General features: G+C 37.7%; 4 protein-coding genes and 1 pseudogene across 5 annotated transcripts; all 5 read right to left on the bottom strand.

Moving 5' to 3' along the window:
- Positions 1 to 377: 377 nt before the first annotated feature.
- On the bottom strand, positions 378 to 21,380 carry LOC114737763 (pentatricopeptide repeat-containing protein DOT4, chloroplastic-like). Of its 2 annotated transcripts, XM_028925722.1 has the most exons (3): positions 21,370 to 21,380; positions 1,763 to 4,255; positions 378 to 484 (listed from the first exon to the last, which is right to left on the bottom strand). In XM_028925722.1, the coding sequence occupies exons 2-3, from the start codon at positions 3,736 to 3,738 to the stop codon at positions 445 to 447; spliced, it is 2,016 nt and encodes a 671-aa protein (XP_028781555.1). In that variant the 5' UTR covers positions 3,739 to 4,255; positions 21,370 to 21,380; the 3' UTR covers positions 378 to 444. The 2 variants fall into 2 exon arrangements, with proteins under 2 accessions (XP_028781555.1, XP_028781554.1); XM_028925721.1 differs by lacking the exon at positions 21,370 to 21,380 and having other exon boundaries at positions 1,763 to 4,506.
- On the bottom strand, positions 6,027 to 6,931 carry LOC114737767 (probable calcium-binding protein CML44). The gene has a single exon (XM_028925729.1). The coding sequence runs from the start codon at positions 6,855 to 6,857 to the stop codon at positions 6,396 to 6,398; it is 462 nt and encodes a 153-aa protein (XP_028781562.1). The 5' UTR covers positions 6,858 to 6,931; the 3' UTR covers positions 6,027 to 6,395.
- Positions 8,779 to 16,976, bottom strand: LOC114737766 (NAD(P)H-quinone oxidoreductase subunit M, chloroplastic-like). Its single transcript, XM_028925728.1, has 3 exons — positions 16,972 to 16,976; positions 9,521 to 9,978; positions 8,779 to 9,266 (listed from the first exon to the last, which is right to left on the bottom strand). The coding sequence occupies exons 2-3, from the start codon at positions 9,974 to 9,976 to the stop codon at positions 9,081 to 9,083; spliced, it is 642 nt and encodes a 213-aa protein (XP_028781561.1). The 5' UTR covers positions 9,977 to 9,978; positions 16,972 to 16,976; the 3' UTR covers positions 8,779 to 9,080.
- Positions 10,768 to 20,285, bottom strand: LOC114737768 (UDP-sugar pyrophosphorylase). Its single transcript, XM_028925730.1, has 17 exons — positions 20,009 to 20,285; positions 19,789 to 19,893; positions 19,081 to 19,197; positions 18,197 to 18,337; positions 17,587 to 17,686; positions 17,024 to 17,151; positions 16,871 to 16,942; positions 16,686 to 16,750; positions 16,132 to 16,192; positions 15,916 to 16,033; positions 14,445 to 14,569; positions 13,805 to 13,881; positions 13,461 to 13,566; positions 12,815 to 12,874; positions 12,418 to 12,498; positions 11,240 to 11,479; positions 10,768 to 11,061 (listed from the first exon to the last, which is right to left on the bottom strand). Exons 1-17 carry the CDS (start codon positions 20,123 to 20,125, stop codon positions 10,894 to 10,896), a joined length of 1,881 nt encoding a protein of 626 aa, XP_028781563.1. The 5' UTR covers positions 20,126 to 20,285; the 3' UTR covers positions 10,768 to 10,893.
- LOC114737762 (pollen receptor-like kinase 1) lies at positions 21,038 to 24,773 on the bottom strand (annotated as a pseudogene).
- Positions 24,774 to 25,974: the final 1,201 nt, after the last annotated feature.

Raw genomic sequence — 25,974 nt, 5'->3', positions numbered from 1 at the left:
CATTTGCTTTCTTTGTAATTTTTTTATGATCCATAATAAAATACGCAAGATTTTGGCTGCCGATTTGGGTCGGGTCATTTTCCTGCATGCGGTGACCCGACTTCGTTATGGATATTCAACCTTTGATTGTTTTTCCCCGTCGCGACCCGTACCCAACCCTCAGTACCAGAAGTTCCTTTGAAATCTGGATAAAATAAAAATTCTATAAGAAGAACTCCTTTCAGGGTCGAATTTTGTGTCGGTAATTCCAATAATTAATACTCTTCGGATTCTAAATATAAGGTCTTTTTTATAGTGTAAAATCATAGTGTAATTTATACTATGAAAGGGGTTCTATATTTAGAACTGAAGAAGTATATAATCTTTAGAGCTTAATATGAGCACAGGAATGACTGCATCAGACGAGGAGTTTGTGCTTAATTTTTAGTATGATTGTTGATTGGTTTAGTTTAACCCTTTCTTTTCCCTTTTCCCGCCTGTAATCCTGTAGTAAATGAAAGAAAGTAAAGGGGAAATTACAATCAAATCCAATAGAAGAGAAATAATTATTAAAAGATTCTAATAACAACCTTAACAGTTTATAATAACAAGTCCTATAGTGAAAATAATAATCTCTAGGATTTGTTTTTTAATTTTTTTTCTTGTCTGGGATTTTATTGTAATACTCCGAAAATAAATAGTAATGTCAATCCCAGCTGCCGTTAGTTCGCGGTAAAATAAAACAATTTTGAGTCTAAAACTGATGCAGTTAAGCACTGTGCTTAATAAACCCAGGTTTTTGGATTTTTCTTGCATTGCGTATTCATACGCCTTCATGGAAGAGATCGCATTGGAAAATTTACAGCTGCTGAACAGTATTAGCTTAATGATGAATTAATGTCTTATTCGATTGATATTTGATAATTTCACAAATCAACCGAGCTTCAAAATTGGGAAAATGGCAATTAGGTCCCACTCAAGGGAATTAAATACAAAAAAGTCTCTTGAAATCATGAAATTATTTTAAAGTCCCAAAAAAAATTTTGTATTAAATTTTATTTGTTTACTTACCAAATTACCCTTCTTTTTTTTTTTAAGTTTGTATTGACAATTGAAAAAGCAGTGGTTGACAACTGAGAGTGTAAGGATTGACAACTATCGTGGTTAGTTTGACAACTTATGGTGTGATATGCTGAGAAAATGTGTTGTCAAACTAGCCGCGATAGTTGTCAATCCTTGCACCCTCAGTTGTCAACCACTGTTTTTTCAATTGTCAATGCAAACTTAAAAAAAAAAAAAGAAGCGTAATTTGGTAATTAAGCAAATAAAATTTATTGCAAAAAATCTCTTGGGACTTCAGAATAATTTCATGATTTCAAGAGATCTTTTTACATTTAATTCCCTTGAGTGGGACCTAATTGCAATTCTCCCTTCAAAATTTTTCATTACCAACAGAAAGGAAAGATTCAGCGAATTTGATTTTAAAAAAAAAGATTATTTTAAAAAGGATATCATTTTAATAGTGACTTATGATTGACTTGTTTTGCGCCAACATAAAACTGGATGCGGAAAAAAGTTTTAAAGATTGCCTTGCTATGTTTTGACCAAAAAAAAAAAAGATTGCCTTGCTATGATAAATTTCTCCTAAATTTTTGAGAAAAATAACAAAAGTTATTTTTTAATTTTTTTTAAATTATCGAATAAGTAAAAGTAGCATGAATCATAAAAATGTCAAGCGAAGAGAAAATTTTGGTCGAGCAATTACGCTTAAAATATTGTTTACCAAAAGTCCTCACACGAACAGAATCCGTCCCTAAAATGATGAAAAAGGTTTGGGTCCTTGAGAATGATTTCTCTTCCGGTGGTCTTGGAAACGAACTTGGCAAAATCGTGGCACCCATGGCATACCGTGAGGTTTTTGGTAACACGTATGGGTCCAGCTCGTGAACTGATAAGTCCAAAGGAAATTGCCAATAGTTCGCTGTGTCCAATCGGAATGCACTCCCGCTCTTCATAGACGTCATGGAGGTTGAAATCCCAAGTGGGCTCAATTCCTTGGATACTCATCTCCTCCACGAAACGCTGTAATTCCGAATATATTCCCTCTGATCTGGGGTGCGATACATCCCCCGTTCCAAAGACATGAACTTTATTCCTGAACACGATCCAAGAATAGGCTTTTCTGGGTTTCAAACCCATGTCTCTGATCGTTTCCCTTAATTTATCTACCATGTGCCACTTTGCATTCCCAGCATACCCATTCAGAAGTAGCACGTAATTATCAGCATTTAGAGGTTCCAAATCACAAAGTTGCTCAACCACTCGCCTCCCTAGAGTATCTTGTCGGTGAATCCGGCACCCTTCTAGCAATTTTCTCTGCACCTCAGCATGCTTTCCAATATTGTGTTCCTTAATAAAGGCCACCGCCTCATTAAAAAGCCCAGCTCGGGCTAGCAGAGCAACCATTAAAGCATAGTGAGCCACTATGGGTGACCTTACGCGGTTGAAGTAAAACTTGCCTTCCTCAACAAAGCGTGCGGTGCTACATGCATGAAGGACAGCAGCATAGGTGGTGTTATCTAAGTGTGCCTTTGAATTTTTCTCCATCCGGCAGAAAACATCAACTCCAAGCTTTCCTTGACCGTGTAGGCTATAGCCCAATATCATCACGGTCCATGTAATCACATCTTTTTCATTCAGTTCAGCGAAAATATTCGAAGCACATGCGATAGCTCCTGATTTCACATACATGTCCATAAGTGCATTCTTGAGCTTCAGGTTTAATTGAATGCCGCTCCTAAGCAGATAGCCATGAATTTCTTTACCGTGTTTATGGGAAGCGATTCTACCACAAGCCGGGAGAATGCTGGCGACTGAAAGCGAATCAGGCTTCAAACCATTCCAGTTCATCCGTCGAAATAATTTGAGACCTTCGTTGAATTCTCCTATCCTCACATACGAACGAATCATTAAAGTCCATGATATAACATCCTTGAAAGTCATCTGATCAAACATCAACCGAGCATCTTTTAAACTGCCGCAATCTATATACATTTTCACGAGCGAATTACTTACTAAAACATCAAACTCTAACCCAAACTTCTTGGCAATCTCGTGTAAAAGTTTTCCTTTTTGCAGAGATTTTAGCAATCCACAGGCACTGGTTGCTGTTGCTAAGGCAACTGGATCAATAGGCACCCCGAGATCCACCATCTGATGGAATAAATCAAGGGTCGAACTTGGTTTTCCCTGATCAATGTATAATCTAGCAAGTAGCGTCCAAGACACTAAATTCCGGTGGGGAGACTTGTCGAAGATCAACTTAGCCATTTCCACGCTATCTAGATGCCCATACATCTCAATCAAAGCGGTAATAGCGTACTGGTCAGAGGAGAATCCGAGTTTCAGAGCTTGCCCATGAACCTGCCTACCAATGGATAAATCGCCCAATAGACGAGTAGCAGCAACCACGCGAGGAAGAGTATGTCTATCAGGATGAACTCCGCGGAGTAGCATTTGATCGTAAGTTGATAATACACTGTCGAAATCTCCATTTGAGAGATGGGTTTGAATAAGATTATTCCAAGCGAATGTGTCCCAAATAGGTATTTCATCGAACAATTGGCGGGTCAGACCTCTGGGCGCCACAAAAGGACCGCCGCAGCACCGGAGATTACGAGGTCGTCTCACTTGGACCGTGGTCATTGGTTTCTGTTGCGAGGCGAAACAGAGAACCGTCGCCGATTGGAGGATGTCCATATCAGCTCAATGCAGCGTGGATTATGTCCTTGTTCCGAAGAAGCGAGGTTAAAAGGGTGGGGAAGAAAAAAGCAAAGAAAGAAGAGACAAACTGAACTTCCTAAATAGAGAAGATGCTTGAAGATTCAGTGACGATTTCATGGAGTGACTCGTGTTTTCAATTTCCTCCGGCAACCCGTTTCCAAGTGCAGATTTGTTTGTGATCTACCGTCCCGTCCCGTCCATAACTAGTTATCTTATAGGAGGATCAAAGGACGCAGAAGCATGAGCAGGACAGATTAATTGAACTCTACTGATCATCGGAGAATAAGAGGGAATGGTATCGCCATTAATCTATCAGATCATGAAGGGACTAAAGGGCGTAGTTCGTAAAGGTTGCATTTTCATCCGCAGCTAGCTTCCTCCTCAACCAGGCGTAGTTCCGTCCATAATTAGTTAGCTATGCATGAAGAAGGAACAGAATCGCCATGTCATCATTCTTCATAATCATAAATAGGTATTCTCTGTCATCTCCTTCCTCGATTCTTTCTTGGTTTCTCCCGTCCATCCTTGCTCCGGTGCTTCTTTGTTCTTTCCATTTCCTTTTGGTCGGGAAAGTTTGATGAGCCAAACACCCTCCGTCCACTTGTCAGCCTGTCGATGCTTTGGATTTTTCAGATGGACGGTTGAGATGTTTCGCTAATCCAAACGGTGCGTTTTCACAAGTACGCTATGCGTGCTCATCGATCCTGTGAGCAGGGGAGGCGGACTCGTTCCAATCGGATGCGTGTTTCTTCCATCATCAGCTCCGATCACGTTTGCTGCGGTCAGCACCCCGCCGCCAACTGTTCATAAAAGCAAATTACTCAGTCATTATTTTTTCTAGAAAATAAAACTCACAAGTGACATTAATTTATGGTGATGTGATTCCCCATCGCTTTCGGCATCACCAGTCTACTTCCATCCCCAGCTTTGCCCCTCCACAATTTTCACATTCGAAGATGCTAGACCTTTTCCCCATAACTCTGAATTTTATTTACACTAGCATAGTGTTTTGCCCTTAAACTGTTTTTTTAGAGCAGACTAGGTATCCTAAATTATTAACCGATGCAATGTCGCTCCTGAAACATTAGAAATGTTGGAATGTTGCCGCTGTCTTAAAAAAACAATAGTTAGTTGACCTGAAAATTAGGAAAAGATTCTAGAAAATTGTAAGTAAGTATCTTATAAAAAAATAATACTAATTAAGTCCACAAATTACAAATAACTGGACCGATATCATGTTATACTCATGTACAAACTCAAAATACTGTTTTAACCAACCACTTTATCTATTATTTATTGGGTGATCATCATCAAATCATCATTGCTACGCTAGTTACAGTATATTGATCGGTTGGTCAAAATGGCATTTTGGTATTTTAGCCCATTGACATCGATATTTGATTTTTGAAATTTAATTTATATTAATTTTCTTATAGTATTTTTTTTGTAATTTTTCAGTTATAATTTTTTCCGTAATCAACTAATGGTTGAGAAGTTTACATGGTAATATTTAACGTTTCAAATTACACAAAATCAGTTTCGGTACTTATCGTTTTGATAAGCACATTAAACTCATCTGATTTGAATCATCCATAATTCAGTTTGGTTTATCCAAATTTATTTTTTATTTTTATTTATTCAAAATAATTATTTCAATATAGATAGGATCTAAAATCAAAATAATCTCTTAATTATTATTTTTTCAAAAAGTAATTATTTATTTAAAAATAATTAATTAAAAATTTTAAATCTTAACTATTTAAGTTATATATAAATAGTTCAGATCTGATAAACTTATAATGCTCATCAAGATGATAATTACCGAAACTGGTTTCCTAGATTGCACGGCCTGATAATTTAGGATGCCAAAAATATCCTGGCGGAAATGTCAACCAGCCCTTGTAATTAAGTGGCCGTCGCGACTTCTCCTATATATTAAAGTCAAAATAGATTTTTCGGGATACAACGGGCTCATACTAGATTTTTCTGGATACAACGGGCCGGGAGATTTTTCTCTACGAATATTACAAATCTTTCTACCCATCTCTATCTAAGCAATGCATGGGAAGACTCTAGAAGTTTGAAATATAACGTCAAAGCACGGGGAGAATGGAAGATAGATTTTAGTTGGTTAATAATCTTAATTTACCCAATGCATAACAGTATTCATGATCAAGGCTCCTGCCTACTGTCATATCTGATTTCTATAGTTGTGTCTTAGTTAATTGAGTGACACTAAAACAGAGCATCGCAGTAACAATACATTAAAATATTGAACAGCATCTTATTTGCTTTAACAATCCGTTTATAAATTTGCTGAAGTGGTGATGCTATTTCAAATCGGGTATCATGTCTATCATATGTTTTTGAATTTCAATCTTTAACTAACGATAACGGCTAGCAAATACATCTATGAACAATCATTTAAAGCAAAAAGTGTCCAGCTGCAGACACACACACACACACACACAGATTATGACAGATTTAGTACGTCTTTGGCTTTCATATTAAAAATCAATAAAACCATCAAGCAGGCTGCCTTAGCTTAGAGTGTGAGAAGAACATGGAGTACGACAAGCAATAAGAAAGGATCAAGAAGAAGAGGCGGGGAGCTTCATGTTCTTGAGAAAGGATCAAGAAGAAGAGGCAAGGAGCATCATGTTCTTGAACTCCTGGAAATCAAGGCGACCATCTGAGTTGGTGTCGTAGGCGCAAATCATGGCGGAGCAGTCCCTGCCATAGTGGTCGTCCCATAAGTGGAGCTTCTTCAACACGCACTCCAGTTCTGGGCTGGTGATGAACCCATCTCCGTCCAAGTCAAACACCTTGAAGGCCTCCGCCAGGTCACTCTCCACGTCATCCCCCGGCCCTCTGTTATCATCGTTCTGCTTCGATATGGACTCCCAGAAGAACAAGAACCCGTTCAAGTCCAGGTTCTTTTTGCCGACGAAGGATTCAAGCTCGTCGGGGCTAAACTCATAATAACCTATCTTGTCCAGCAGCCATTTCAGCTCTTCAAGGCTCACCAACCCATCCTCGTTCATGTCCAGCTTCTCAAAAATTCGCTGCAAGTCACTGGATGTAAGGGGAGACATATTCACTTGCAAAATTTTTGATACGACACGATACTACACAGAGTCGCCGCTTTCGGCGCCCTTTGGGGTTGACGCAACCACAAGCTTATTATTATATGCTGAGGAAAGAGGCTTATGATGATACTGCATACACAACACTTGCTGAGAGAAAGAGCGCCATATATATATATATGCGGCCACTTGCTGAAGAGGTGCATGCGGGCTAGATATCTTCCACAGATCATTAAAATAAAGTTAATTCTGGTAAAAAAATTGATAATTTAAAAATAGAGAAATATAAAAAATTGAGTGCGTAGGAACACGACACGTGTCTGGGGGAAGGAATTTAATTAATTAATTAAGAATTGCGATGGTGTTGTGTACGGGAAAGGTACAGCGAGCGGTGCCGGAATATGATGTGAGGAATAGGAAACGAATAATGAGGGTCGGGACCATTATTCCCTGAAGCGTGTGGACGCCAATGGCCACGTTCCCTTTCAACGCAGCTTGCACGAAGTTTCGCATCCTGCTTTCTTCCAATTTGCTCATTTCCTTCTTCATGTTCAATTCAACCTTCCACTTACCCCCGGGCTCACGTCTATTTCAGATTACTAATGCTGATAACTTTTTTTTATGACAAATTACCACTATTAAATTACAATTTGAACAATTTGTTCCCATATAATCTAGGATTTCTCTCTCTCTCTCTCTCTCTCTCTCTCTTAAAAGACCGGCATGATAGGTATGGACTATGGACTCTTCATCGATTAATGATTCTGGGTTTGATACCGTTAAAGATTTTAGGCAAGCACCGAGGCAGCATATCCAAGCACAATAAAATAGAGTAGGGGAGTTTCGCACAGCATGAGATTGCAATCTCTGCTTGAATTTGTTTTGGTTAGCTTAAAGTCACTTTCAGGACGATTCTCAATTTGTTTTGGGACGGCGGCGTGAGTACTTCGGCGAAAGACTTCCAAAAGCATTCAAATACGTGTTCACTGCGTGTGGCTCCATCCCTCATATCATTCTAACACGTATCTCTCGATCATTGCTTTTACTTTATTTAGGGTTAATATAATATTCTTGTTCATTAAATTTATCCTCGTCTCATTTTGATTTTAGTTTTTTAAGTTTTAAATTAGAAATATCGGTCTCTCAAATAATAAAATGATCTGAGTTTTTATTAAATTATATGTTTTTAATCAAAAGAAATTTGAGAAACAAAAACCTCTAATTTAAAATTTAAAAGCTTAAAATCAGACAAATTTATATCAGCCTTTTATTTTATTTACATTCCTGTTTTCATGCTAACAAACCAAACCTGATTTTATTTGGACTGGCGACATAAGCGAGGCCGTTATGAATGGAGAGGGTTTCAAATTTCACGGTAAAAAGGTTCAAGTTTAAGTTTTGATCAATTAATTAATTAATACTTCTTCTTATTTTATAGTGTAAAATGGGTATTCTATTTTATATTTAGAATAGGAGGAATGAATCAAGCTGTTACTAACCCCTGGGGAGTTCATTGTGCTGGGCGAATCAGAGCTTTTCCACGTCTCAGGTTTCACGGCAACCTACTCACCAATTAATAATTATAGAAGAAGCAAATCGACACAGCCTGAACAGCAAGTGATACGCCAAGGGTTGGACAAGACTCGTTGCAGGCTTCGAGGGGATTGTATTATTCTCAAACACTCAATCGTGAGAACACTGGTTTCGTAATAATCTAAAAACCACATTGGGTTGCAGCACTGAAGCCGTGGAGCCTCACGTTAGTTCATAGAGCTTGTCAGATCTGGAAATGGTGCGATTCCAAACTATTTCAGGAGAATTTTTTGACGGCTCCTGATATTTTTCGTTCTTCCGGATAGGCTCTACTTCCGTTCAATTGAAGAAGCCGCCCAATAGAAGCATATGGAAACGAGACTAGCCTACTATAATATGAATGTAAGCGCAGTATCAATATACTCTGCTTCACCTCCAATTGGTTAATCATGTAAAAATTTAGCAGCCACTGCGAATACATACAATATTTACAGAAGAGGATCTAAGTGGTCGACCAAATCGTGATCATTTCGATTCTATTTATAAAAGGGAAAAAATCAGAATACAGATACAAAACAAACGAATCATGAAGTAACAAGTAAGCGGCCAGATCATGCTCCTGGGAATCAGAGCTGCACTTCGAAGTGGAGTGGGTTCCACAAGATTGTCGCCCCCGAAACTGGAGGATTATGCAAGCGATTACTCAAGTGCCTCCTGAGGTGGAAGATCATTATTATTGAACATAATGCGAGGCTTGCCCATGCTGAAATTAAGCACCTTTGCGTTCATGTTGTACTTGATTTCCCCATCGTACAGTAGTTTCCTTATGTAGTGCTCTATGTCTGAACCAATCAGGCGAAGCGTGTATTCCGTCAAGGGAGCACCCTGCCCAATCAATTCGTCTCAATGCTTAGTCACGGTACACCACGCGCCTCAAAAATATTTATTAACACGACTACCAGTCCAGAACTACTGACTTCATTATGATTTAAAACTAAAGAACGTTGTTGCTGACCAAATAAAGAATTGTCGAAATTATAAAAGAACAAACTCGCAGGCAACAAACCTCACCAAAAGCCACACAAAGAATATGTAATCGATGGTAAGAGGTTTAATTACGAGAAGATGGGAACAACTACCTCGTAATGATCGACAAGCTCCTGGAAGTAAGAGAAAACTTTATTGCAAGTATCGGGATTCCACACAAACTCATCGGTGGGATCAAGGATAAGAGTGAGCTTATCCATCTGGGTCTGATCAAACTCCCAAGTGACAGGGTCGATATATGCGGCATAGATTCTCACATGGCGGGTAGCGCAGCTAAGCCATTGTCCTCCGTATTCCCTACTCATGTTTTTGCTCTTCACGTTCCTTTGTGGTTCCACAGGCCTTGGTTTCACTCCTTTGGGGTTCATATTCTGAGTTCCACTGCCTACTTGTGCTTGCTCTTGCTGTACTTCCGCTTCCTTCTCAACTTCTGCTTGCTGTTGAGCCGAAATGGGAAATGCTTTCCGGTTCCTCGAGTCTCTTCTGCTACCAGTGAAACCCATCATGGGTAATTTGGTTGAAAGCGCGCTGGAGAAACTTGTGGCCATGGCTAGATGCTATCATAGCATCGCAGAGCAAGAGAGTTTAAATTCAGCTTTGTTTAGTGGTGGCGAGTTCCTCCAGCTATGGATAAGAGTAGTGTGTCCGTGTGCGTGCTTTTGTAATAATGATGTAATGCAAGGATTTCAAGCAAGTGTTCAGTTAAGTCATCAGTTTAATTTAGTTTAGTGGTGGTGAGTTCCTTTGGTCTTATCATGAGGAACACGTGTCAAGACAAGAGGCTCTGAAATTGAGACCTCATTTTATTTCCGTCAGGGTTTTTTTTTTTTTGAAAATAAATTCCATCGCTCATTACTTTATTCCACCTCGCCGGTAAATTTTCTGCTCCTCAGTTTTTAAACATTTGAATGCATAATAAAAGCCCACCATTTATGTTACACAAACGAAGATACATAAACTGACTAGTATAGATCGATTTGATATATAGCCAGTCAAACAATCAGCAAAGGACTTGTTTGGGAGAGCTTAAGAAATCTCCTATAAACACATTTTACGTAAACCGAGACAAAACTCTTTTTACATACTTGTGTTATATTCCGTAAATTACTATTAAAAAGCTATTTATAAGCTACTCTTCTGGTTTTAAATATAAGATCTTTATATATACTATATAAGGGTTTTATATTTTGGACTGGAAGAGTACTTATAAACTGTTCCAAATAAGCCCAAAATCCTTTTATTCCACTTGAAGCTAAACTTTGAACATGAAGCATACAATTGTCATTTCTCCTCAACCGATGCAAAGAGAGAGTCAGGAACTCCCGTATAATGAATACAAAATTTCAAATCTCAAAAAACTTCTCATATATCTCTGCTTAGAGCATGTTACGCACTCAGGCCGTGAAGAAAAGTTGCGACGCAGTAGGAGAAAGAATAAGGAATGATGCATGAATGAAATGTAACTTCAATACTTCAAGGTAAATTGACCCGGCTCAGAATATTTCCCCTCCAGTTGTTCAATTTTGTTGAATTTAAAACCCCTAATCCTTTCTACCTCGGGCTCCGCGGTATTTTTGTAGTCCACAGTTTCGAGGGTCCACCCTTTGTTTTTGACAGAACCAACCACGTCCACCTATTAGAAGATGAATAATAAACCACCTCAATTACTTACACTCAATCAAGCACAAGACGATCGTAGCATCTGCTTTCATATTTTTGAACTTAGAGCAAATATTCTTTAGAAGCAGCCGCTATGGTATCTTGGAAAAACTTTCAATAACATAAAATGCAGCCACATTGACTAGCCATACCTCTGCATCGTCAGCAGCATCAACGACAAGAGCCCCATCCAAGGACAGGTTCTTTAGGTTGACTTTTTTACCCTTAATGACCAATGTAGACCTTTGAGAAATGGAGCAACTTCCACTAACTCTCTTCTTAATTTGAGAGAAGGTCAGACCCCATTTTGGTTTCCATGTGATACGAGGCCACACTTCCACCTCTTGCCCACTAATAACCTGCAATTCTGGACCTGCTACTTCGACACCAGCCTGGTAGAAATAAGTTTGCAGGGAAAATTGATCAGAACGTGGAACTTTGGAATTGAGTTCACTGGCATTTAGGCAGTAATGCTTGCCTGCCATAAACAAATACACCATCAATTGAGCAACGTTGTGAGCGACAATGCCACACTGCTCCCAGAAGTCCAAGGAAATAGTTACGTTCATATAAAATATTACACCCTCAATCAGTTAATATATTTTAAAACTAACACATTCTCTAAAGTTTAATCCCATATAGATAAAAGGAAATCAAAGACGAAAGTATCACATCCATCCGCCAATGTTGCCCATGCAAGATGAAAATATAGATCACGCCATTTTCCAAAATTTTAAATGGAAAAAATATTACGAGGTCCAAGGAAAGAAATAACAAACAAAAGTCTTAATGACACGTGAGAAGTTATCACTTCTTACATCGGAGCTTGTCATTATTGATTGCTCTGCTGTCAATGGGACTTCCTATTAATTATGTCCCTTTTTTGGGACTCTATAGCAATTCTTCCAATTAAATATCATGTCCAATCCGTCATCAGTTTCTCTTATCTGTGTGAAAGAATATGCATGCCTTTGCTGAGAAAAAGAGATCTACTAATATTCGGTTGATAATACTTTGGTGACTTTTGGCTGACTCTCAGAGAAAGAACGAGGATGGAAGACAAAGGAATTCATACAACTGACTGATCGAAAGAAATGGAAGAACAGTTTTTGGTTAAAATCACAAGGTGTTATGATTGGGGGTACTGTAATAATGCAGATCTCTAGGCGCTTTGTTTAGAAACTGGAATCTTTAGCAGTAAGATCACATTGATTTGTTGATGGAACTAAGGGGCATACAGCCTTTTTAACCTTCCAGTTCTTAGCATGGAGAAGATTATTAACCATATCGCATCCAAGCAATCATGACTAGTAATAATAATATACATTACCTTTTTCAGAATGAGGCTGTTTGATCGATAAATGGCCATTTCCCCAGAAGTTGCACTATGATATGGATTTCCTTTTGGTACCTTCAGTTAAAATAACAAAAATAATATTAAAATATTTTTCCTGAACGTTTTAGTAATATATGCGGAGGGATTTGTTTTAATATTGCTCAAACTTTTCTCATATCCAAAGCATTTAAAATCAAATCAGCATCACCTAAATGTTCGATGAAATCTTTTGAATCTACGCCTTTAATAGGGATAAATTTTGAAATCAAACAATCAAGACAGGGCTGCCCACATTGAAAAAATTCATCGTTTTCTTTTGCAATTTTTCATAGAGCACCCTAAGCACATGTGCATTCTTTACAGGCCAATGCTCTATGCATTCTAGTTGTACCTTAGCAGCATCTTCCGGGTTGTTCTTCACAGGTGCATAAGCAAGCCATGAATCCATGGTCTACAATACAAAATTGCATAAATTGAGAGAGGAAGCACTGAGTATAACAGTGAAAACAGCAAGTACGTTTCTTTGTAATAGAAAATGTTGCAGAATCACGGGAAGGCATATTTTATTACAGGTTGACTTCATCAGTGATATGTGAGTAAAGTCAAACTTTATTTATTTATTAATTTTCACAAACTACGGTGAAGTTGGGAGGATAAAAATTTGGAAAGCCAGAGAGGAAAAACAGAAAATGGGATCAGTTTATGGAAAAGTGCTTAAATACATATAAATTAAAAACATGAATGTATTGTGGGCCAAAATTCATCAAAGTAATGTCAATGGGTGCAGCCGCTAGTAGCATCAACTTTGATGGCTGTTTGTTGGCTTATTATTCAGTCACATAGCACATTATAAGTGAAGTATTTGGTCAAAATATTTTTCCTGCAGAAAATCACATGACAGTTTCTGGTTGAATTCAAATAGAGGACCCAGCAAAATTTCAACCTTCAATAACACGTGCAATGACCAATGCCCCTAAGGCCCAGTCATGTTTCATTATCTAGAAATCCATATTTCTTTGCTTGAAATACTAATTTACCGTGAATCCAACCCTTGCAGATGCGGGCAATGTTTTGGGATAGTCTTGCATCATACATTCAAGTCGAGTAGAGGACTTAAATGAAGTTTTACTGGCATCTTTGTACCTGCAGCAAGTAAATACTGCTGTCAAGCTTCTGTTATCCACAAAAGAATTCCAACAAAAATGGTAATTCTATAACAAGTTTCCACCAAACTTTTTCTATCCGGAGAAAAGACTAAAGGATATTTAAGCTTCTAGTGCATCAACAAAATGATCGTGAAAGCAACTAAATAAAATTAAAGCACGCTATAGCGATGCATGGGGGGAAATCAAATATAATGAGCACAATTAATTAAAATTACTTCGGGTTAACAAACTCCTGGATAGCACCTCCTGTTTTTGTGAGCTCTTCAATGTAAGGACCAAGTTCTAATATCAACTGTTAAATAAAAGATAAGATATTTGTCACTAAAAAATATGATGTGAAGATGAAGAAGGTCAACTAAATCAGAAGATGGCTATTACGAAATAAAAATAATCATTATAACAAAATCATTTTCAGCCTTTGATTTTAAGTACATAAAGAGGTCGAGAACCATAAAAGGAGTGGCAGGTGAGGACACTCTCTTTGTTTGATAATTTGGAGATACAGCTAACACTAGGCAGAGTCTCAGGAGACATATCACACTAAAAAATTTCTACGCACAAAAGTGCAAATAATACATCACTATTGGGATACATAGCAACTATATGGTGTAATAGTATTAACCTGCAATTGGTCATCACTGACACAAAGAAAGATTATTGGAAAGATGCCATGGAGTTCACATGAAGGGAAGAAAAACTGAATTGATTACTTCTTAAATTATAAATAGAGTGCTCATGCAAAAAGTTAAGTAAATAATACAGATAAAGAAACACTATTTGAAAGCAATAATAAATAATTGAATAAAAGCTCATTCCAAGAAGGGGCATAAACAGAATATTGAGATTCACAATTACTTGGTTTATATTTCCTGGATAAGGTGAGTAGCCAGTCTCACAATTGGCATCACCTTCAGGGTGTCCAGTTGCCTTGAGGAGAGGATCTAGTTGATTGTATTCCACATTTATCACCATTGCCCTCCCTGGGATGATTTGTCTTTCAGGTAGATATTCAAATGATAGAAATAGGGTATTAATATGCCATTTGAATCGCAAGCATATTTGCAAAACTCATTGAACTGAAATAATGAAGTCAAGAGAAAAATCAAGCATGTTAAATAGCATGCGTATAGGGCTTTAGAGTTAAATCTCTAAACCTCTTAGTCCAAGGTATCAATGGGGTCAAACAAAAAACTTGCTAGTTTCAGCAGAGGCAAACATTGCCACAAGATTTCAAACTTATAAACTCACTAAATCCCTTTTTAACAAAGGAGATAATTGGCCCCAGTCAGAATGAGGTAGCATTTTCAGTCCTCAATCCATGACAGCACAATAGATTTTCTTTTTGTCACTACAGACAGAACATTAATGAACCTCTAACTATAATCCCACTCAGTCTTTGTACTTCACCTCAGAGAGAAGCAGCAGCAGCAGCAGTCCATCAAGCAGCAAGAAATATCATAGCATTTTCTGTCCCAGGTTGGCAAGGATTGATGGTCCGATGGACACTGATTTTTGGTTCTGTTGTCTTATGAGCTGTTGCTAGTCAGCAACGCTAAACGTTTTGAACTAATAGTTTGATTTTCTTTAGGTAAACTAACATTCATTTAAACAATTTGAACTAATACTTTGATTTTCATTAGGTAAACTAACATTCATACTTTCTTCACATTTTTTTTCTATAGAACTTCATCCATTTTAACACAACTTGTAGTCCTGTGACTAAGATTTTAAACCAGTGCTAGATGGTCAGTAGCATGAGCAGGAAATCTAAATTACATTTACCTATCAGAGCCCAACAATATGAATAATATTAGGTCAGGACCTATCCTTAAAAGATCAAGCATAAAAAATACTACTCCGATCCTTAACATAGGACCTAATTGTTGAGTTGCTACTAGTCCTAAATGTAAGACCTATTTCTCATATTTATCAATTTTTCCTAAATTATCCCTATTGATACTTCCTCAACCATAATCAAGTAGGAGAGGGAGGAAGGATACTAAAGAAGATGATTATGGTGTTTTAGGAAAAATATGTCATTTTTTATAATTAATTAACTTACCTAACTTCCTTAATTTAATCATATTAGTTAAATAGATACCACCTCCGATCCTAATTATAAAAACTCGTTTGTAATCTACAAACGAAGTCTTATAATTAAGACCGGAAGTAGTATTACATTAAGGATTGGAGGAGTACAATTTATTGCTTATCCACTTCAGAACCAAAACAGTGATGTCAACAAACTCCACTAAAACACGGTAGCAATTGAGATTGCATATCACAGATGCTTTTCTGTGTCTATTAGGGAAACAGATGGAATTACCATCAGAGTGAGTGAGTCTGGTAATCCCTCCTATAGCTTCTTTTGCTTTCCGAGGCACAGCAACAGAGTTAACACGGTACTGTTTGGTAGCACTGACACCAAGTGCTGCAGGAACTGCCTGTACACTCGAAATTACTAGGCAATGAATATTTGCATTACATGAATGAGCAGTCCAAGAGATAGTAACAGGAGATATGACATGTGAAAACAACTGACCCTGAATAGAAGTCCATTTGTATCTTGAAAAAAGAGCACCCATTTCAAACCAGCAACAAGCCTGCCAAATGCAGATAGCATTGAACCTATGATCAAACCGTTTATCAAAGGAAAGAAATATCGTCTAGATATTGTTTTCTAAAACTCTGGAACACCATTCAATTAATTTTAGGGACGCTGGAAATCAACATTTTTTTTAACACCCATTCTAGGTGCCCACATTTTCCCTTCCATTTCTAGTAATTTGTGAATGTAAACCCATCAATCTAGAGACTATGTCAACCAAGATTTCTAATCTTACAGCCCTTATATCTATCTATATATGTATATATATTTTGGCGATAATGTGCCCTAATATTTACAAGATTCTGAAAATTACCAAGACATTCAGATACGATATCCTTTAATTTTTAACAAGTAAATTAAAAGTTTTGATATGAACATGATCAATATAACACTAGAAGCAGGAAAATATAAAAGAAGACAAAGACATATCTGTTTAAGTTTATATTAATATCATGAACAGAAAAATCTTTCTAATCTGTGAGCCGTACCATACTTTCAGAAGACCACTGGAATAAAGAAGTGCATGCACATCACCATGTCCATGAGGTTTTGTCTGTAAAAAGAGATATTGTTATTGCACTTCATAAATTGAAATGAAATTCTCTGGATTCAATTTTGCTAAGTAAAATTGTCAGCCATACAATTATAAACTCCGTCACTCGCTACACAATACCTGAATCTTGTATTTGTTATGTGGATCCACTGCTAGCCTGGCATCATTATCATCCAAACATGCGACTTTTTCCTGATATGTACAAAATTTAACAGGCTGACGAAAGCATTTTAAAGCTAAATTGAACTTCCCCTAGGGCATCAAAAGTCATACCTGCTTCAAAAGTTTCACTTGTGTGGATTGCATGCCAAAATAAGAATTTGATTCCAAGAGTTCTAAGGTACGTGCATGTGTGTCATCAGATGTCATAATGACAAAAGGAATCTGTGTCTGGCATTCACCTAAAAAATTCAAAGCAGCAACATTATATGAATATAACTAAAATGAACATATGAAATCACAGTGCGGCACTGTTTGATCAAGGAAGGAGAGAAAGAAATCTTGAGGGCTAACCCAGAAATTTTAACAACAATCCATATTGAATCTCAAATATGATCCATTCAAGACGACGTATTATGTGCTACATGTAAAAGAAAAGACAAGGATTTCATAATGACAGATTGACGATCTATTGATTTCATAAAAAAATGGTTTTAGAAAAGAGTATAAGCAAATTCTTAGGGGAATCTCCAGAATAAAATATGGTGAATCTTGAAAATGTAGCGTACTCCCGTTTAAGATCTATACAGGCTAACAAATTCATGCTTTCCATTTTGTACATAAGGCAACTAAAACAGGAGGCAAGAAACAGCTCTATTATTATGCATAAGATTGACCTGGTAGGAGTTTACAGCTGGCATCTTGAAGAGCCAATATATATTCTATATAATGCTGTAGGAAACATGCTCCGGTAGTTGTTTCTACAGGAAGAGAAACCTGTGAGATGAAAAAAACCACCAGTTGAGAAACAGGATAACAAACAGACGATAGTTTCACATATGGTAATGTTAGACATGCGTAACAAACAGTAAGGCATCATAATAAAACAAATTAAGCAATAAGACTATCATTGTCTATGTGGCCAAAAAGTGGACTACCAATAAGACCACGGCTATGGCCTATGACAATATTTGAAGCATCCAGGTTAGATGGTGGGTAGTGAAAATCTTGCTCAACATTATGGAAAGGCACTAGTATGACTGGGGTCTCCATACATCAGTATCAGATACAGATAGAATATAAACTCACTGTCATGTGGGTGTGTGTGTGCCGCCTCCAATCGTACTTGTTCTTTTTTGACAGGAAAGGTACAAGAAAAATTCAATATGGAAGGATGGGGAAAATTAGAAGAGGATAGACAATCCTCAAACGAAACTTAAAAAAACACATAAAAACTCCCAAAAAAACCAAAAATCTTTAAGTGATTATGTAGGGAAACCAGATGACCTTGATTCCATTGTATCCAAGACGCTCCCCAAGGCCCCCTGCAACAAGAACAAATGCAGCTTTTCGAGCTTCCTTTATACCCACCTCCTCAAAATTGGTGAAATTATCATCAGCAAATGTTAAATTCTCACCAGTTGGAACCTACAAAATATTGACATATGAACTTATGATATATCCAGCTTTTTCTTAGAGAGAGAGAGAGAGAAGGAAAAATAATGAATCATTTTTGCAAGACAAAAGTACCTTTTTCATAATCAGTAATGACTATATTATTCAGTACTTTTTTTAGTTACACTTTGTCGTTTTATTTTCATTTAATCTCCTATCTTTGTATACTCATTTTGATGTATTTATATATCTATTAATTTTTCTATTTTATATACATTTATCTTGATTAAAATCTTGATTAAAAATTATTTAAAATTAAATTTCAAAATATTTATTCGTTCATATAATATTAAATGCAAAATTAGATTTACTTATGCCTTTATCAGTAAGTTGACAGCCAAAAAATGCTTTTGAAATATTTGTCCACATGATATTCAATAATATTAATTAAGAACCTAATGTATCAAATAATTTCACTAAACAAAAACTGGATTGCTCTCACATGATATTCATCTTAAAATTCCGTATACAGAATTATTTAGAATAAATAAAAAAATCATCGCAATCCTTTGCGGCTTAGTTATATATCCAAAAATCATACTAAGAATATCCCCAAAAAAAAAAATCATACTAAGAATTCCAACATCAGAAGCTTCATAGAGTCAACACAAGAAGATAAATTATTATAAGACAACTTTGGCCAAAAAAAAAAAAATTGTAAGACAACGTGCTATGTAATCGTAGACTTCACACCAGCGTATATGTAGATCACTCACAGAAGGCGTGAAGCCATCAAAAGGATTCTTTCCATCTTTCGAATCAGCCAAGAGTCCTCTAGCGGTCTTAATGTATGACGCCAAACCCCCAGGATAGCTTGAATTTAGGCGAGCCACCTAGAGAAATTGCTGTTAGAGGAAGATAACATGCAAGAAGATATGGTTCTTCAGACATCTTCAAACAGATGACACCAGTATTATACTATCACGACTACAGATTTTAAGAGAAAACAAGTTCCCGTTCAAAGACAAGACCTTCAATTAGAACTGCAGAAGCTTGTTTCTAGCCTTGTTTACATAGTAATACGAATATCTTACGCCATGCCAGTCGAACCAGATGATAGGGTCATAAGAAACATGTATTAAGATTAATTTAATATTTCATAATGAACAAGAAAAATTGGGAACAATCGCTATAGGCGAAGAAACTAACAGAACCACAATTAGAAGTTAAGAAGGCTGGGGGAGATAGATTGGAGTGCTAGTTTAATTTGAACGAGCACGGCGAGTTCTCATCAGATCAATTTCTATGGAATACTTCAAACAGTTACCCAGCATTGATGCAGACGAAATCACTACGCCGCACATTGCAATCCAACGAAGCTAACGATTTTCAAAATGCAAGCTCGGATAACCCAATTGCCCGAACAAAATCAACCGGTTAATTAATCAAACTTGAATGTCGAAATGCAAGCGTAGAGCTCCTACCTGCTCGAAAAAGCCTTTCTTTTGGTCGTCATCTACACCCGGATTCGCCCATTGTTCAAACAAATGACTTTGCCCCATCTCCATCAGCATCTTCGCGAGCCCAACCTGGTTTGGTTATTCCCACACCACAACAAAGCCATTTCACATCAACAGTTAACAAAGGAAACGGATGCGGGCGCAATAAAGAAAAATATCCACACACATGTAGCGTGAGCCACACCTGTTCTTCCGAAAGAAGGTTGAGATTTTTCTTGAGATTGGGGACAGGAGAAGCGAAATCATCATCTAGGCCAAGCTGGGAGAGAATATGGGCGGTGGAATCGACTGTGGAAGCCATTGGAATAGGGAGAGCGAAGGAAAAGCAGAGATTTAATTTCTAGATGAAGAATGTGAGAGGAAGGAGGGGAGGAGGGAGTGAAGGCGATGTACGGGTGTGGCCAGTAGCATTCGGAGGTGAGGAGTAGAGAACTGTGCATATGTAACGAGAAGACGAGAACGGAAACATCGGTTCCCATGCGGATCTGAAAACAAAAGGCACAGGGTAGCGATCTCTGCTTAAAGTGGGCCCCCCAGGCCACGAGCATTTCACCAAACGTTTGACGGTTTAACCCGCCCTTTTTTCTTTTTCTTTCTTTTTTAAAATTATTTTTATACCAAAAAATGTTTCCTCATTTTTATGTATTAATACATTATCTAATATCTAGATACCCGTTATATAATACTAGCTTCAGTTTTTAACATAAGAATTAATTTAACTTTTAAATATAAAATCCCAATCTATTTTGTCTCTTATATTTATTTATTTTTTAATATAATTTTTATAATAGCTGCATGTTTTAAAAATCTTGTCACATAGTAGTTCTAGTTAATATATATAATTAATAAGAATAATTTAAAAAAATAATACTTATTTATTACAAATAACTAACTTAACTAATTTTTTAATATATTCAAATTAGTCAACTAACTCTTATATTAAAAATCGGAAATAATATGTCAATTCACATTTTCAAAATAAAACTTTGAATTATCCATTATGTGACACTTTGTAATCTCTGAAAAAATGCTAATACGATCATCGGGAATAGAAATGAGGATTGTCATTCATTATAATTACGCTGATTTGGTTTTTAACATGAATCAGTTTTGGTTAAAAAAAAAGAAAAAGAAAGAAAAAAAGAATGATTCGTATAATTTCAAGGATGAATTTGAGAGAGATTTAATCCCATAACGACAAAGAAATGTGCCATAAAAAAAAAAAAGGTTGAAATCACTTACTTTTATTGGACCTCATATGAACAATTTATATACAAACTCGTTCATCCGTCGCCATTGGGACAAGATTACATTGAAACTTACATACACTTCAAGTAGAATCGAACGAACATTAGGGGGGGAAAAAAGGACCAAACCCATGAAGTCATAGGCCTAACTTACAGACTATTCAAGGGAAGGAGGAGGACACCTGCAAACAACCTCTCGTCCTAAGCCCATCCTCTTGAAAGGCACAAAAAAGAAAAAGTGTCAAAGCTTATGCAAGAGGCAATAGAAAGAAAATTTAGGTATATGATTGAATTAGACAAAGAAAGAATTCAAGCAAGCACTTTGGTTTTATCAGTCAAAGCTGGATGAGCGGCTCCATCGCCCTCTCAAGTAGTCCTCCAATGACACATTCTGCTCAACACTGCTCATGGACATTGAGTCATCCTCCACGTCAAGCAGTGCAACATTAAGATGTGACTGTAGATTTGAAGGCGGGCACGCCTCATCGTCAAGCATTCCCGGTTTCTGGAAGCGTTAGCTTCTAACCTTGCCCACTTGATCACGTCAACATCCCCTTCAAGCAGCTTTGAAATCTGAGGTCCAAACGAAAACATAAGAAATTCAAGAATGCGGAAGAAGTAAACACTTGATCAAGTTCAATTTATTACTACGAATTCAAGTATGACTTGCTTACAAGGCTCATAGGAGGCCTAGCTCTTGGATCACGCCTTATACAAAGTTTGGCTGCCAACACCATCCTCTCTATCTGTTCATGATCATAGTTATCGCTCAAACTTGGATCTAACAATTGTGACACCTTTCCATTGTTAAGAATTGGACCTGCCTGTAAAAGAGATTCTCATTGTTTATCCCACAGTACATGTGATTACAAGATAAGGGGTTTGATGGATGGGGAGGACAGAGCACAGGATTATGGGGACATACCCACATAACGAGGCTCTCTTGACCTTTAGGGTAATCTCCACCTATGGGTTTTCTTCCAGAAAGAAGTTCCAGGAGTACGACACCGAATGCGTAGACATCAATCTTGGCATTGACTTTGCCATACATGAAGTACTCTGGAGCTAAGTAACTGCATAAATGTGTGAGCTTTATAATTTAGGACCAACCCCTTCCTAGTTTCTCTGATCAAATTGGATATTTATGCCCGATGGACAGAAGTGGATGGTTTGGATATGGAGGAGTTAAAAGTACAAACCCGAAAGTTCCAGCAACGACTGTGCAGGTTATTTGTGAAGATGAGGTGGATGCCCATTTAGCAAGACCAAAATCAGAGAGCTGGGCAAATTCAAGCAAAATAGGGTAAGGATCGATAAGCGGATTAGTATAGAAAGCAACTCAACAGTGAGATTTAGCTATTGGCCGAAAAGGCAAAGGCTAAGTTACCTGGGGCTCAAAGTCCTCGGATAATAGTACATTTGATGACTTCACATCCCTGTGGATCACAGACTGAGCACCGTTGTTATGCAGATAATCCAGAGCCTCAGCAACACCCATTGCCACCTTATATCTCTCAGTCCAGCCAAAAACAAGTGGATTTTTCTTATTACCTGATTAAGTATGACACGTGATGAAAATAGGAAGTTACTAAGACCATAGTTAATCAAGTTAACAGCTATAGCTGATATATGACGTGCTTTGTCTTACCATAGAGATTGTCTTCAAGGCTTCCTCTAGACAAAAAATCATAGACCAAAAGAAGATTGCCATCCTCAAAGCAGAAACCCAGGAGGGAAATTATGTTTTTATGGTGCAAGGTAGTGATGATTTCTATTTCCAATAGAAACTCTCTCAAAACATCATCAGAAGGCTTTAAAATCTTAACGGCAAGCTCCTTGCCATCAGGAAGGCGACCTCTATAAACCTGACTACTTCCTCCTTTCCCAATCAAATTTTCTGATATCATACAGTTGATTCGAGTTAAAAATGAATTACTTTTGGACAAAATGAACTTCACAGAAAATTATTATTGCAAAACAAACCTCGGGAGAAACTTGAAGTTGCCAGTACAAGTTCTTGGTACTGAAACAATCTGCACGAGGATGAGTATTTGCCGTGAAGATCCTCCAATTCTTTAGGAATGTTTTTTGAATTGCCGTCTGGTGAAGAAGAATCAGTCCTTATTACAACATCAACTGGAACAATAGCGCCGCTTCTACCGTCTAAAGCTATAGTTTGTTTATGATCATGATCTGCCGTGTCATAAGAAAGATTTCTACAAGGCAACTGCATTGCCCACTGGACCACAGATATCTGGCGCATCGATGATGGATCATGGGACTCCCTATCTGATAAAACTGTCCGTTGTAACAGTGGCCAACCAGGTTTCAGCTCAGGTACTTCTCTGTCAGACAAGGTGGTTGCTGTACTCGATGCTGCCTCAGTTATGTGTACAGGCACTATAGCCAGAGCATTTTCATTAGTATCACCATCACCTGAAAGCTTCTCTGCAGAATGATGGCAGGAAATGTTTGGCAGTGCTGAAATTGAGCCACATATTGAGCAGCTTGGTTTCTGAATCACAGGCTCTTTAGACCCCAGAAAGACTTTATCGTGCTTATTTTCTGCATTTTCGTCAGTGAGTACTTTAGAACTCTTATTGAATGTCCGGTGAATAGTTTCAAGCAAGCCAATTTTGCTCTGACGATCAATTCCTGCAACAGATTGATGCTTGAGTTTATATTATATCCGCGAGACTAACAAACGCATTACAGCACTCTTCAGAAGAATTTAAACCTTTTAAGTGAGAAGGACTTGCTGGGGAGCCATCTCTCTTGAACACAACTTTCCCATTATTTACAGCCAGAACACAGCAGTTCCTGGATAACTTTCTGGCACAGTACTTAGCTACGGAGGTAGATGGCCGAATTGTATGGAGGGTGTGTGCTGTTCCTACTATAAGATGAGTTGCAGAATAAGCATTTGCTTCTCGGACTAAAATTTTCCGCACTGATGCACCTCTGCAAACTTTGAGCTTGAGATCCACCTGAACCACTTAAACAAAAATCTCATAAGAAATTATTTAGTTTTAGCTCTCGTTTCTCATAGGAACAGAAAAAGAAACAGAGAGGTGAACCTGTTTTAAATTGCAGAAACCTTCATAGACAGCAAGAACAGAGTCGAATGCGTTGACAAGCGAAAGAAGGGACAATTTCCCATCTCGATTGACTATTTCTACATGTACCCATTTCATCAAAACCAGTTAACCTCCGCTCTAATCCACATCCACAGATGAAAATTAGAGAGTAAAAACTGAAACACAAAATCCTCACTTACGATTGTTGTCAAGGACATTAAGAGCAACCACAACATCACCAGGCTGAGCGACTTTGACCAAAGCCCAAGTGAGCAGCTCCTTGCTGGCCGAGTCCAACTTCATTCCAACCACCACCGTCCGACCACCGGAGCTTCCGCCGTCGGCTTCTCCGGCCTCTCCCATTTGCAGTATTTTCAGGTTGAGGGTCAAAATCAGAGGAGGTGGTGTTTTCCTTATGGGTGACAACTGTAACTAAAAATGAGGTTCATATAGTTAGAGACAGGGAAGGAGATATGGCGTCAACCGTCGTTTGGTCTGCTTTTCACTGTGACACGCCAGACCAGAGCACCGGACTAGAGAGAGAGAGGCTGTATCTGTAAGTTTAACGTACAAATCGAACTAGTACTGAACACGCTGATTATAATTCAGTTTACTTTGATGAAGTCATTTTAACTTTCGCACCATCATTGCCATCCGGCTTTTCGAGCAAGATTCTAGCAAAGTTTATACCTTTAAAAGCCCAAGATTTTGACCACCCGTTCCCACCGGGAAAGACGTTGGACCTAAATCTCTCTCTCCCTCTCTCTCTATCTCTCTCTCATATTTTCTTAACGGAACAAAAATATGAAACTAACATGTATTGATGACAAAATTAACATGTACTGATTTAAGTTTGAGATAAAGACAGCGCCGTAGATGATGACATGGGTGGGATGCATGCAATTTCGGACCAATATGTTACATCATCCATATTTCATTAACAAGATGCCAAATTGAAGTTGTTTCGCTATCAAAGTTGATGGAATAGCCATAATACACGCATTGAACAACAGGGCTTGCAATAAAGTAATAATAAGCATACAATGGACCAAAAAAAAAGAAGACATTTCTTGGTAAAGTGAGCTAACTATATTGTATTAGCGTTAAATTGTGTGTAACTGTGTATGCTTTTTGATGAAGATAACGTAAGGTGTCGTGTGCAGTATGATATTTTGAGGAAGCTAAAAGAACAGAAACCACGAAGTGAGTGATGATGCATTGATGTGGTCGGTGGAGATGAGAGGTGATGCAAGAAGCTTTAGAGGGTTATACGACCTGTGAAGGAGGGAGCGCCTGGTTACCTACCTGCCACCTTAACCCCTCCTCGCTCCTCCTCACGCGAATCCCGATCACATCCCTCCCACGTGGCCTTTTTTTCAATTTATTTATTTTTATCTTTTTTATATTTGCCCCACCTATGCCAGCCAACTACTCACAGTCCCACACGTGCACCACTAATTCCTTCTTTTTTAAAAAAAAAATCAGTCTTTTCATTTCCTTTTATGAAACATCAAAACAAAATGTAAAACATGACCGCAGAATGTGGACAAATCATTGAAGCCTCCAAATGTGACGCTGGCGAGCCTCAATTCTGAGTCCGATCCCACCCCCAAAAGCAGCCATTCTTCGTGCATCGCCCTGTTCTTGATTTTCCGAATTGAATCTTACACAGTCAAATGAAAGCTTCGTTTTCCTGACTATGAGGCCAGGTCTGATACAAGGGGATCAAAATCTGTTTGCAAGACACATAATATCGAACAAATCGATGTACTGGTTGTCATTTATGATGGGCTTTAGTCAATCGTATTTGACATGGTCTCTCTCTC

Source organism: Neltuma alba, unplaced genomic scaffold, assembly GCF_004799145.2.
Source record: "Neltuma alba isolate B1F8T4 unplaced genomic scaffold, ASM479914v2 tig00013496_pilon, whole genome shotgun sequence".
Lineage (NCBI taxonomy): Eukaryota > Viridiplantae > Streptophyta > Magnoliopsida > Fabales > Fabaceae > Neltuma > Neltuma alba.
The sequence above is the reverse complement of the archived record's forward strand: the minus strand, read 5'-3'. Positions and strand labels throughout refer to the sequence as shown.